The sequence below is a fragment of the Megascapheus bottae genome, chromosome 10, assembly GCF_031878675.1.
Source record: "Megascapheus bottae isolate mThoBot1 chromosome 10, mThoBot2.hap1, whole genome shotgun sequence".
Taxonomy (NCBI): domain Eukaryota; kingdom Metazoa; phylum Chordata; class Mammalia; order Rodentia; family Geomyidae; genus Megascapheus; species Megascapheus bottae.
In genome coordinates, this window is record NC_143518.1 from 42,457,613 (window position 1) to 42,469,218 (window position 11,606).

General features: G+C 46.7%; 1 protein-coding gene across 1 annotated transcript; it reads left to right on the plus strand.

Moving 5' to 3' along the window:
• Window positions 1–502: 502 nt before the first annotated feature.
• On the plus strand, window positions 503–10,559 carry Mtmr11 (myotubularin related protein 11). Its single transcript, XM_090341115.1, has 17 exons — window positions 503–2,096; window positions 2,419–2,518; window positions 2,885–3,006; window positions 3,282–3,342; window positions 3,479–3,618; window positions 4,494–4,572; window positions 4,709–4,850; window positions 5,072–5,159; window positions 5,314–5,402; window positions 5,485–5,609; window positions 6,535–6,601; window positions 6,814–6,884; window positions 7,623–7,789; window positions 8,127–8,300; window positions 8,560–8,742; window positions 9,406–9,699; window positions 9,934–10,559. The coding sequence occupies exons 1-17, from the start codon at window positions 2,031–2,033 to the stop codon at window positions 10,027–10,029; spliced, it is 2,064 nt and encodes a 687-aa protein (XP_090197241.1). The 5' UTR covers window positions 503–2,030; the 3' UTR covers window positions 10,030–10,559.
• The last annotated feature ends 1,047 nt before the right edge of the window (window positions 10,560–11,606 follow it).

Consider the following 11,606-nt stretch of genomic DNA (forward strand, 5'->3'; position numbering starts at 1 on the left):
CGGTGCTTATAACTGGATCCATGAGTCATCTAGTGAGTCACTCTGCTCCACCCCCTCCTCAGGCTGTGCTTCCCGGCAGCCTTCACTCCTGGCACAAACCTGCAACCAGAACAGAATTCTGAAAATGGAAAAATCTGATGCAGTTCCTTGACTCTCCACCCTTCCTCTCATCTAGTAAACTTCTGGGGTTTATATTCCAGATGGTGAGAGGAAGTCTTCCTGTGACGACCCTCAGCTGCTCCTCTCACCCAACCCTTAGCATTCCTGGTTCTGTGCTAGTCCAAGTCACTCGATTTCCCTCTTCCCCTCACTCCTAGGATTTTTTTTTCCATTTCCATGATTTCTATTTCTTCTTCTCCTCCTCCTCTTCCTTCTCCTCCTCCTCCTTTTCCTCTTCCTCTTTCTCCTCCTCCTTCCTCCTCCTCTACTTCCTCCTCCTCCTCCTTCCCCCTCCTCCTCCTCCTCCTCTTCCTCCTCCTCCTCCTCCTCCTCCTGTATTCCTCTGCTGCTCCAATACCTGAAAGTATTAAAAAGAATAGAATGATTCTGGAACAAAGAGTAATGGGGAGAAGGAAAGGGGTTGATGGCTTTAAAACTGATACCTACCTCCTCTTACTTGCTTATTACAATAGATTTTGAGCTATCTTCTTCCCCAAGGGGTTGAGGTCCATGGAAGGTGCTGGTACTCAGTAGCTTTTAGAACTTCTAGAATCAGATTTCTTGGTCCCCTTTCTAGCAGGTGTAAACCTGCTTGTTCCAGACTGCCTGTCTCAATATCTTCACTATTTCCACAGTTGCAGCCAAACAAGGAACTTTTAAAGCTGAGGCTGTATGCCCAGAGGGGAGGGGCATGTTGGAAAGTCACTAAGGAAAATTGGGTCCCCACCTCTGTACAGACTCGGAAACAATAAAACAGCAGCTCATTGACTCCTCTTATCTCGCATTTTATTTTCTATTTCTGCCCCTAGGTCACCCTCAGCTGTCTGGCTTTCCCTTGCCTCTGAGCCCCCTTCCTCATCTCTTGGGAAAGAGAGCTCTGGACAGTGGAGCTGTGTAGAGGCTTCTAGCCCTGGGCTTTGAAAGACCTGACCTGAATCATTCATTTGGTGATCAGATGTCTGGGCTGGAAGTGGAGTCAAGTACCTATTATGGTCAATTGTTGGTGCTGGAGGGGGAGGCGCACCTAGTTAGGGTGCTTCAGGAAAGGCTAAGTGGTGAGCTCTTTCCCTCCCAGGCCTCCCCCTAGGATATAAACCCAAACATACCCTCTGAGTCTACCTCCTGTGACTCATCTCTCCCTACTCCCCATTGCCCTTCACAAAAGACCTTGCTCTCTCAGGAAAAGCATACAAAAACACTTTAATCAGCTCCTCCTCAAACCTTCCCAGGCAAGAATTTCTGAAGTCCAATTCTCAATTTAGTTCCCCTTCTCAGCCACTTTTGTCAGATTTATGAGAAGAGGAAATGAAGAGGCCTGAACTATTTTACATTCCTTCTCTCCCTCCCCTCCTTTTAAGAAGACACATGAAATATCTGATCCCCAAGTATCCTGCTGACCTAGAGTCCGTAGCAGTAGCTCAAATGGTTCGTTTAATCATCGGTGGTCTACCTTCCTTCAATCAGTTGCCAATACTCCTGAGCAGGAAGAGACTAGACAGTCGAGCTGGGGTAAAGAAGAGAGTCTGGCTATTTTTGTCTCAGTTGCCCATTTCTACCATTTTTTCCTAGGCTCCTCCTCTTCACTGAACTTAAAAACAAAAAACAATTGAGTGTATTCTCCTTTAAGGGGCTGGACAACCCTCCCTCCCTCTCGGAGTATGAAGTTTCTGGAGAGCCTACTCGGACTAGGCAGGGCACACCTTTCCTAAGACCCCCAAATTGTGCTCGTGTACTTCAGATGCTCCTGCTCCTGGGGTCCTCCCTTCTGCCCCAAACTCTTTCTTACAAGATTCAGCCTGTCCCCAGAAGGACTGAGCATCCTCGAGGTTTCCCATCCTTTAACTGCTCCATCCCCGGATGGAGTCAGAGAGATGTGGTGGGGGGGTCGGGGCCAGAGTTTCAACATTGCCTCCCAGAAGGAGGAACCAGAGATGGGGGTAAGGAGAAGGCATTGGAGGGGTGGATGGGAAGAGGGCATGGATGGGGATGCAGTGCAGATAAAGAGAAGGAAAAGATCCAGAGTAGGAGGGTGTGTCTCTCAACTATGCTCAGAGCTTCGTCTGCCTTTCTAGCCATCTCAAGTTCGTGGTCTCATTATCCATTAACCAACCCCTCCCTCTGCCGTCTGCCAGCTGACTCCTGAGCTCTCCGCAGACACTGAGCTCAGTTCCCCCCAGTCTCCCCAAGCTGCTGCGGCAACCCCAGACTCGGGGCTGGAGGGGGAGGAGGGAGCCAGGATTAACCCTCTATCCTTCTCAGCATTCCAGACCAAAGTCTTTCCAGGGAAGCAGGATGCCGGAGCCCAGGAATTGGCAACTTGGCAGCTTGGCATCCAACTTGGCATCTGGATGCCTGCCAGGTAATACTCTGATCTTGCAAGCCCCTCCAAATTCCTCACCAAAGACACTTCCATGCTCTTTAGCTGGCTCAAAGCGCCTCTGCTGGGAACTTGTTCTCTGCTCTTACTAGAGCTGGCAGAGAGAAAGGAGTCCTTGATATTCATTCTCTTTTTACCCTATTACCCCTTTTCCCATTTATTCAGTAAGTATTTGAGTGCAGGCTCTGTTTTCTGTGCTCTGTTCTAGTTCCAAATTCTTGATTCCTCAAAGTAATATTCAGTGAGCATGGGGAAGAATTGCAAACTTCCCTTTAGATTCCTGCTTGCAGAGAGTAGGTGTCGGTGAATCCCTGTGAACAACACCTGGCTTCCCTTCTTTCTCCTTAGGGGAGCAAATCCTAGCGTGGGCCCCAGGGCTGAGGAAAGGTCTAGAACCCGAGTTACCTGGAATCCTGATCTGTACCAACTTTAGGGTCACCTTCCAGCCTTGTGGATGGCAACGGAGTCAGGTAAGATGATTAGGCAGTAGAAAAAACAACAACTAGAAGCTAGATGTGATAGCATACATCTATACTCCCAGTTCTTGGGGGATTGAGGCAGGAGGATTGTGAGTTTGGGGTCAACATGCCCTAGGCAGAAAGACTCTTAAAAAAAAATTCCAAGGATTTAGACAGATATTTGGTTAAGGGTTCTCTTTTTTGATGTGTCAATGAGGATTGGTATTGGTTTTAGGAGAACGAGTGTTATTTCACATGTCTATAACATCAGTCATTGCGTTCTGTAGGATACACCCCTGAGCAGTGAATATGACTTTTCTTTGGTCAATATTGAGCGACTAGAGGCTGGTGAGTCAGCGGGTCATTAAAAGGGATGTTGGACCCTCTCCTCACCCATTCTCTGTTCTCAGAAGAGAATGAGGTGGGAAGAGCTCTCCTTAGAGGAACATTATGGTTACCCTGCTCTCTTAACTCTTGACTTCAGTGAGTGGCTTGTCACGAGTTCAGCTCCATCCAGGTTCTCAGCTTAAATTCATCCCTGAAGAGATTTTAATTCATGGCCGAGACTTCCGGCTGCTCAGAATTGGTTTTGAGGCTGAAGGACTAGAGCCTCAGGCTTTTCAGGTAAAAAAAAAAAAATCACTAACCAGAAGATTTCTCTTTTTTCTTTTTAAATTTAAGTTCCTTGTCAGAGTGATGTAGAGTGGGTACAGTTACATAGTAAGGTAGTGAGTACATTTCTACTCTAACATTGTTACCCTCCCAGATTTTTCTCACTTTCCCTCCCCTCACCCCCACAAGTTGTAAAGTTCCTTTCCAACATATTGTCTTGTAATTATCACTGTTCACCCTTTCTCCTCTGCCTTCTTATTTTGTTGTTCCCTTTCCCTTCCCTAATTCAAGAAGATCCCTCTTCTCTTTAGAAACGAGAGGTCTTTTTGGGGTGTTATTTGGGGGAGTAAGGAACAGGGAGTATAACACACGGGATGAGATGGATTCGAATACTGTGTAAACATGTAGAGGAATGTAACAATGAACCTCTGTCCACCTATAACTAATATAAGCTAATTTAGAAAAGAACTTTAAAACAAATGGAACCAGTAGTCCCTCCCTGGTAATTCCCAATAGTCTTCTATCCTTCAGGGTCTCTCTCATCAGTCCTCCTATTCCTCTTTAGGAGGAGAAGCTAAATGGCTGGGTTAAATGTTAGTATTATGAGGTAAAGGGCTTGAATGTTAATCTGGCTCTGCTAGCTACTAACAGTGTGACTATGGGTGAGTTTTCTTCTTTGTAAAACAAGACATATTAGATGATATTATTCCTAAGATCATCCCCAGGGGTTCTTGATTGTTTTTCCTTCTAACCCCAGACCCCATGACCTGTAGAAGCCCCCTCCTCTAGGATCTGTTTTTGCTGTTCTGTATTAGAGCTCAGTGGAACTCTAATGCATTCCTGTCACTTCTTCAGTCTAAAAGGATGGGATGTGTGTTCCTCCATAGGTAACCATGGCTATTGTCCAAGCCAGAGCACAGAGCAGTGAAACCCAGCAGTGTGGGGGGATGATCCAGAGCAAAGCTGGTGAGTAAGCATGCTTTAGGGAGAGGAAAGGATGATGGAATCTGATGGGGGCGGGCAGGGGAGCAGTGCTGCCTGCAAATAAGAGCTTAGAAACTGTTTCTGGTTACTTTTCATCCTCTCCTGGGTGTCATTCCAGCTCTAGGCCAGGGTTCTGGCTTAAGAAAACCACCAATTCCTCTCTTGGAGACGGTAGAAGACTGGGAGATGGAGCTGAAGAAGCAGGGTGCCAGGGGCTGGAGGGTTAGCACTGTCAATGAGAGGTTCGATGTATCTACCAGGTGATTTTTCTAGTTCACCCTAACCCCTGTTGCACTCCCTGTCTCCTAGTCCTTTGCATGGAGGACTTCCCACCAACTCCAGCCTCCTATCCCAGTTGCCTCCTTGCTCTCAAAACTTGAGAGCCCTTGGAACAGTCCTTCCAAAGCAGTTTCCTGGTACTCAAGCTTCAATTTATAGGTGATCACAGAGCCAAGCCGTGACATCACTCTCCATTTTGCAGCCTCCCCCGGTACTTCTGGGTCCCCAGCCGAATTCTGGACAGTGAGGTCAGGAGAGCATTTGGCCACTTCCGCCAGGGCCGTGGACCGGTCAGTGTGAGGGTGTGAGTAAAGATTGGGATTAGAGGGCCCCAGGGGTCAGGGAGCAATGTAGAGGGAAGGAACTAGGAGATGTCATGGTGGGACATGGAGAACTTGAGCTCATTTATTCTGCCACAATAACCTTCTCCTCTCCCATCCAAAGCGCCTATCCTGGCATCACCCAGGGGGCAGTGATCTTCTCCGATGTGGTGGTTTCTATACAGCCAGTGACCCTACCACAGAGGACATCAGGTGAGGGAGCCTGATGAGAAGATGCAAGGGACAGGGTTCTGGGAAGACTCCCTTCCTGAGTTTCTAAATTCCTCCCCTCCAGAGCAGTGGAGTCCATGCTCCAGGCTGGGCATTCTGATGTTGTCCTGGTGGACACGATGGATGAACTGCCTGGGCTTGCAGATGTCCAACTTGCCCACTTGAAGCTGAGGGCCCTCTGCCTGCCTGGTGAGAAGAACCTTAAGCCCTTCACCTCTAGGCCTGCTGACTCTCACCTGGTTTACCACTTTTGTCTACTATAGATGATTGATTAATCCTTTGCCAGTGAGCCTGGGGTGGTGGTTGTTGTTATTATATTGTTATTATTATTATTTACCAGTTCTGGGGCTTGAACTCAGGGCGTTGGGAACACAGTTAGCTTTTTTCACTCAAGGCTGGTGCCACTTCTGACATTTTGTTGGTCAATTGGAGATGAGTCTCACTAGTTTTTCTGCTGAGATTGGCTTTGAACAGTGATTTTTAGACCCCAGACTCCTGAGTAGCTAGGATTACAGGTGTGAACCACCTGTGCCAAGCTTGATCCTTAGTTTTCACCCAAATTGCATTTCCTAGAGACTTACTAATTGCTCATTTTCTTGGCCACATCATACTCTTAAACAAAACAAAACAAAACACACACACACACAAACAAGCTTTCTAAAGCCAGGCATTGGTGGCTTACTCCTGTAACCCTAGCTACTCAGAAGGCTAGATCTGAGGAATGTGGTTTGAAGCCAATTCCAGCAGGAAAGTCTGTGAGGCTCTTATCTTCAAGTCACCACAAAAAGCCAAAAATGGAACTGTAGCTTAAGTGGTAGAGTGCTAGACAAAAAAAAAAAAAAGCTCAGGGACAACACCCAGGCTCTAAGCTCAAGGCCCAGCACCAGCATACAAAAAGCAGGTTTATAAATTTACCACCGGCTAGGCACTGGTGGCTCACAATAGGCAAGCAACTCTACCATGCAGGTACATCCTCTGTCCTTAAAGTTATTTCATGTCTACCCTCAGTCGTAAATAACCACCTAATTTATTAAACCCATCAACTTATAAACCTGAGTCCCAAGTCCCATTCTCCTAATTTCTTTGTCCCTTTGATCCTTGTCCTCTCTACCAGACTCATCTGTAGCTGAGGATAAATGGCTCTCAGCCTTGGAAGGAACACGATGGTTGGATTATGTCAGGTACTGTCCTTCTAGCATGATTTATAATGCCGGCTATTCCAATGTCTGTATTTTTGCACTTCCAAATATTCTTGCATGACCTCTTCTGTTTCCCAAGAAAACTGCTATTGCTGCCTCTTAGAAGAGGGGACAGGATTTTGGAGTCTGCCTCTATTCCAAGCTATTACTTTTTTCTCCAGGTGTATCACCCTCTGCTTCATCTGTTTTTCCAGGGCTTGTCTTCGAAAGGCCAGTGACATCTCTGTTCTAGTGACATCCAGGGTTCGTTCTGTAGTACTTCAAGGTGAGTTTCTTGGGTCAGCCCATTCCATTCCTTCCTTATTTTCCTTCCCCCACCTGGCTGGATAGTGCTCATGGGGGGTTGGTCCATAAATCTTCCTTGTCTTCTTCTAGTGCTAGCATCTTCCTGTCACTAGGAACTACCCAGGAGCTCCCACGTTCATACCCACCTCTGCCTCCCCACTCCAGATTGTTGTTTTGAACACTAGGATGTTCTTGGCCCCTCTCTCCCCTTCCTTCTATCAGTGGATAGGGGCTGCTGTTGGGTGGAGAGGATACTGTGGAAGCTGGTTTCAGAATTGTCATTCTGGGGCTGGGAATGTGGCTTAGTGGTAGGTAGAGTGCTTGCCTCCCATGCATGAAGCCCTGGGTTAATTCTCAGTACCATAGAAACAGAAAAGGCCAGACGTGGCACTGCTGTAGCTCAAGTGCTAGCCTTGAACAAAAGAAGCTCAGGGACAGTGTCCAAGCCCTAAGTTCAAGCCTCAGGACTGTCAAAAAGGAAAATTGTGGTCTGCCTTTTGCATGTGACACTGGGTACTTCTATCCAGAAGCCTATGAAGTGAATCATTCAAGCTTTGTTTTCTCTTTACATCTGTGTGCCTTCTCAATCCCTCCTACCCTAACCCCTCCCCCCCGCCCCTGTCACTCTTATTCCTCCTTGCCATGCTTCTTCTTCTCATTCTCTTTTTCCCTAGCTTTTTGGACCCTGCTTCTTTGTCCCTTCTTCTTTATCACCCAGAGCGTGGTGATCGGGATCTCAACGGCCTCCTTTCTTCACTCGTCCAGCTGCTTCTGGCCCCTGAAGCCCGAACACTGTTTGGCTTCCAATCCCTAGTGCAGCGAGAGTGGGTGGCTGCTGGTCACCCCTTCCTGACCCGGTTTGGGGGAACTGGGGCCAGTGAAGAGGTGAGAACAATTTAGAGGACTTGGGAGCATGAACTAAGGGAGGGAGAAAAATAATATAGCATAATCCATTGGAAGTGAATCAGAAAAGTCCTGAGTTTAGGTTGAACTTGAGGACCCAGATGAACTACTTTCATCTCAGACTTTCATTTCTGACACCCTTATTTCCTGTTCCTGTGTCCCCCAACCCCTTATTATGTAATCCAACCTCACAGTCCCCTCTGACCTCTTATTTAGTTTTGGCAGTACTAGGGATTGAATTCAGGGCCTTGCACTTACTAGCAAAAGCTGTACTACTTGAGCCATACTGCAGTCTAACCCTTAATTGCTCTCTTCTTAGGCCCCAGTGTTTCTCCTCTTCCTTGATTGTGTTTGGCAGCTCCTCCAGCAATTTCCAGCTGAATTTGAGTTCTCTGAGTTTTTCCTTCTTGCTTTGCATGATAGTGTCAGAGTTCCTGACACTCTCACATTCCTGAGAAATACTCCCTGGGAGCGTGGAAAGCAGAGTGGACAGGTCAGTCACCTCTGGTTTTGATTTGCTTTTGCCTGTGTCACCCAAGAAGTCTTCTTAGAAGTTTAGTCTTGATTTGCTTTATAAGAGAAATCTGTGTCTGGGAAAGGGCAACTTGATACTTATTCTACATTTGATGCCTGAAATAGGTAAGAATTTAATGATTTGTCTCTAGATTTGGGGGGGACATATATATATCTATATGTGTATAACTATATATATATATATAGTTTAATAATCTGTTTTCTTGATTTCTCTCTAGTTTAACTCCTATACACAAGTTTACACCCCAGGAAACTCTCAGTCCCCAGATGGGAACTCTATAAATGTGCAGCTTTCTGTCTGGGACTGGGACTTACGCTACAACAATGAACAGATACTACAATTCCACAATCCTGGCTATGACCCAGAGCACTGCTCAGAATCCTGGTTCCCTAGACAGCAGGTAAGAGGCCTAAGCTTCCTAAAGTCCCTTGACTTTTCATAGGTCATGCTAGTAGAGGAGAAAGACACAACACCTGAGTTCCTCAGGGAATGCTACCTCACTCCAGTTGTATACTTATCACTTACACTTTTTTTTTGGTGGGGGGGTTCATGGGGCTTGAACTCTGGCCTGGGCACTGTCCCTGAGCTCTTCAGCTCAAGGCTACCTCCCTACCCCTGGGCCTGTGTGCTATCCCTGAGCTTTTCAACTCTAAGCAACCGCCCTACCCTGGAGCCACAGCCCTACTTTCCATTTTCTAGTGATTAATTGGAGATGAGAATCTCTTGGCTTTGTGCTTTTTGGGCTGGCTTTGAACAGAGATCCTCAGATCTCAGCCTACTAAGAAGCTAGGGTTACAGGTGTGAGTAACCACGCCAGGCTAATAGTTCTTAACTGTCACAGGGGAAAAATCCCAGAATAGCACGGAGGGAATCCCTTTTGTCTTCATTTCTGTTTATTCTGTCTCCCAGTCTCAAGTTTCTCTAAAATCAACTTTAATTAGTCCCAAGGCCTGGCTGATGTCTAGCAAGGAATATAGATGAGAGGGAGGGTTGTCTTTTAGTTTCCAGTGCAAAACATTCTTCCCGACCCAAACTGGAGTTATCTGACTTCCCTTTCCTCTAGCCAAACTTCATGGTTCCTGGACCTCCAAGTTCTATGTGGCTATTCTCTAGAGGGGCCCTGTCCCCCCTGAATCAGCTTTGTCCTTGGCGAGACAGTCCTTCTCTTCTGGCAGTCTCTTCTCGTTGGCTCTCACGATCTGCTACCTCCTCTGAAAGCCTGGCTGACCAGGAGTGGGGGCTCCCCTCACATTGGGGAGCTTGCCCTTTACCTCCAGGGCTATTGCTACCTGGATATTTGGGACCCCAGATCAGGCTCTGGAAACGCTGCTACCTGAGGGGAAGGCCTGAGGTCCAGGTGAGAAGGGGAGATGGGGACTGGGAGTGGAAGAAAGGGCTAGGGAGATTGAAAGTACTATTCCTGTTATCAAATTGAGTAGGTTTGGGGTGTAGGAGGTGGGGGGAGTGCTTATATTAAGTAGAATTTAAGGGGTAGTTGGAAGGAGAAAGAATGTAAAAGAAATAGCAGATAGTTTACTGAAGCTAGAGTTTCCATGATATTCATCTCTACCTTGCTTTGTCCCCTCCCCAGGTGGGCCTGTCAGCTCTTACAATCTCTGGCCTCCAGGAAGAACTAGCCTGTCTTCAAGAGCTATTAAGAAAATGGACTCCAAGAGTATCTCCCTAGGATCATTGCAAGAAAAGAGATCCAAATACCATTCTCTCCCAATCCCAGTGAAATTACTGGCATTCTCAAAGGCATGACAAAGAGGCATCATGGATGAGGGAGGATTCTGTTTAATCCTTAAATTTTTCTGTCTGGCCTTGCTGCCTTAGCTTTTCACACTCCAGCCTCTTAAAGAAGCTCATTTTGAGTTTCTGTAGCAGATGGTGGTGCTAATATCCAGCTCTTCCATCTTGTTTGGTTATTAAAGATATACATATATTTTGTAACCTGAAGAACAAGAAACAAAAACAACCCAAAATGCAATTGCCTTTGGGGGTTGGAGGTAATTTCATCCATTTTTTGGATAACTGTTAAATTGTGAGGTGAGAGATGCTGTTCATCAGTTCCAAAAGGATATCCTTCATTTTTATTCCCTCTTGCTGCTGCTTTAAATTCAGTTTCTATTTCTTCCCACAGGTGTGTGTGTGTGTGTGTGTGTGTGTGTATGAGGAATGGTAATGGCATTTCTATTTAAGTTCATTAAAGTACATTTGTACACATAGCTGGCATTGTTCCTTGTGTTTAAATGCAGGATCCCTAGGAAGCAAAGCATGGTGGGTAGAGGAGGTGGGATCCCATTATTTTATAAGAACTTGAGTTAGGTAAAGTTCTTCAGAATTCACAAATTTGGGAAAAGGTTCTCTTGTGACAAGATGTTGGTGGAGGGCCAGGAGTTTGGTCTAGGCACCAAGACCAGGGTTCGATTCCTTGGTGCCACATACATAGAAAAAAGCCAGAAGTGCTGCTGTGGTTCAAGTGGTAGAGCTCTAGCCTTGAAAAAGCCCAAGGACAGTGCTCAGGCCCTGAGTTCAAGACCCAGGACTGTAAAAAAAAAAAATGTTGATGGGCTCAGGTGAATTCTGGAAGCTGGGACTAGATGTGAGCTGATCCTAGCCTCTCCTCGTGTCCACGTGACTTGTTAGCCTCAGATTTCCTGTCTCCCTAAGCATCGATGATTACTATTACAGCTCAGACACTGTGCCATCTCATCCCCAGGATGGAAAAGTTAACACCTGACACTCGGACACAGGGACATGAGTTCATGAGTTCATATTCGCACACGTCGTGGGCTGAAATGGAAGGCTGTCTCTGCATCTCAAAGCAACTGAGTCCGAGTTGGGATTTCCCTGCACAACCCTTTTCTAGGACCAAAGTTTCATTTGGTAGACTGGAGACCTGACTTCTCAGCCCAAGGGCCTGAGTTAAAACTCAGTACACCACACCTATACACACAAAATTATGATATATACATATCTATATATATATATATATATATATATTATATGTAGGAAAGCCAGCCTTTTCCCCCCAGCGTTGGAATTTTCACTGTGGGGAGTCCGGACTTCCTGGTCGGCTTAGCTCTGCCTGAAGAGCGGGTTCCAGCTTCGCCGCGACAGTTGTGAAGGGTCCCAGGGGAATGGTGTCCTGAATCACAGATCCCCCTCCGGGGATCCCCACCTGGGGCCCACTGCGACCTGGAGGCTCGCAGTTCGAAGGCAGGCTGGGCAGAAAAGTACGCTAACTCCATCTCCAGCCAA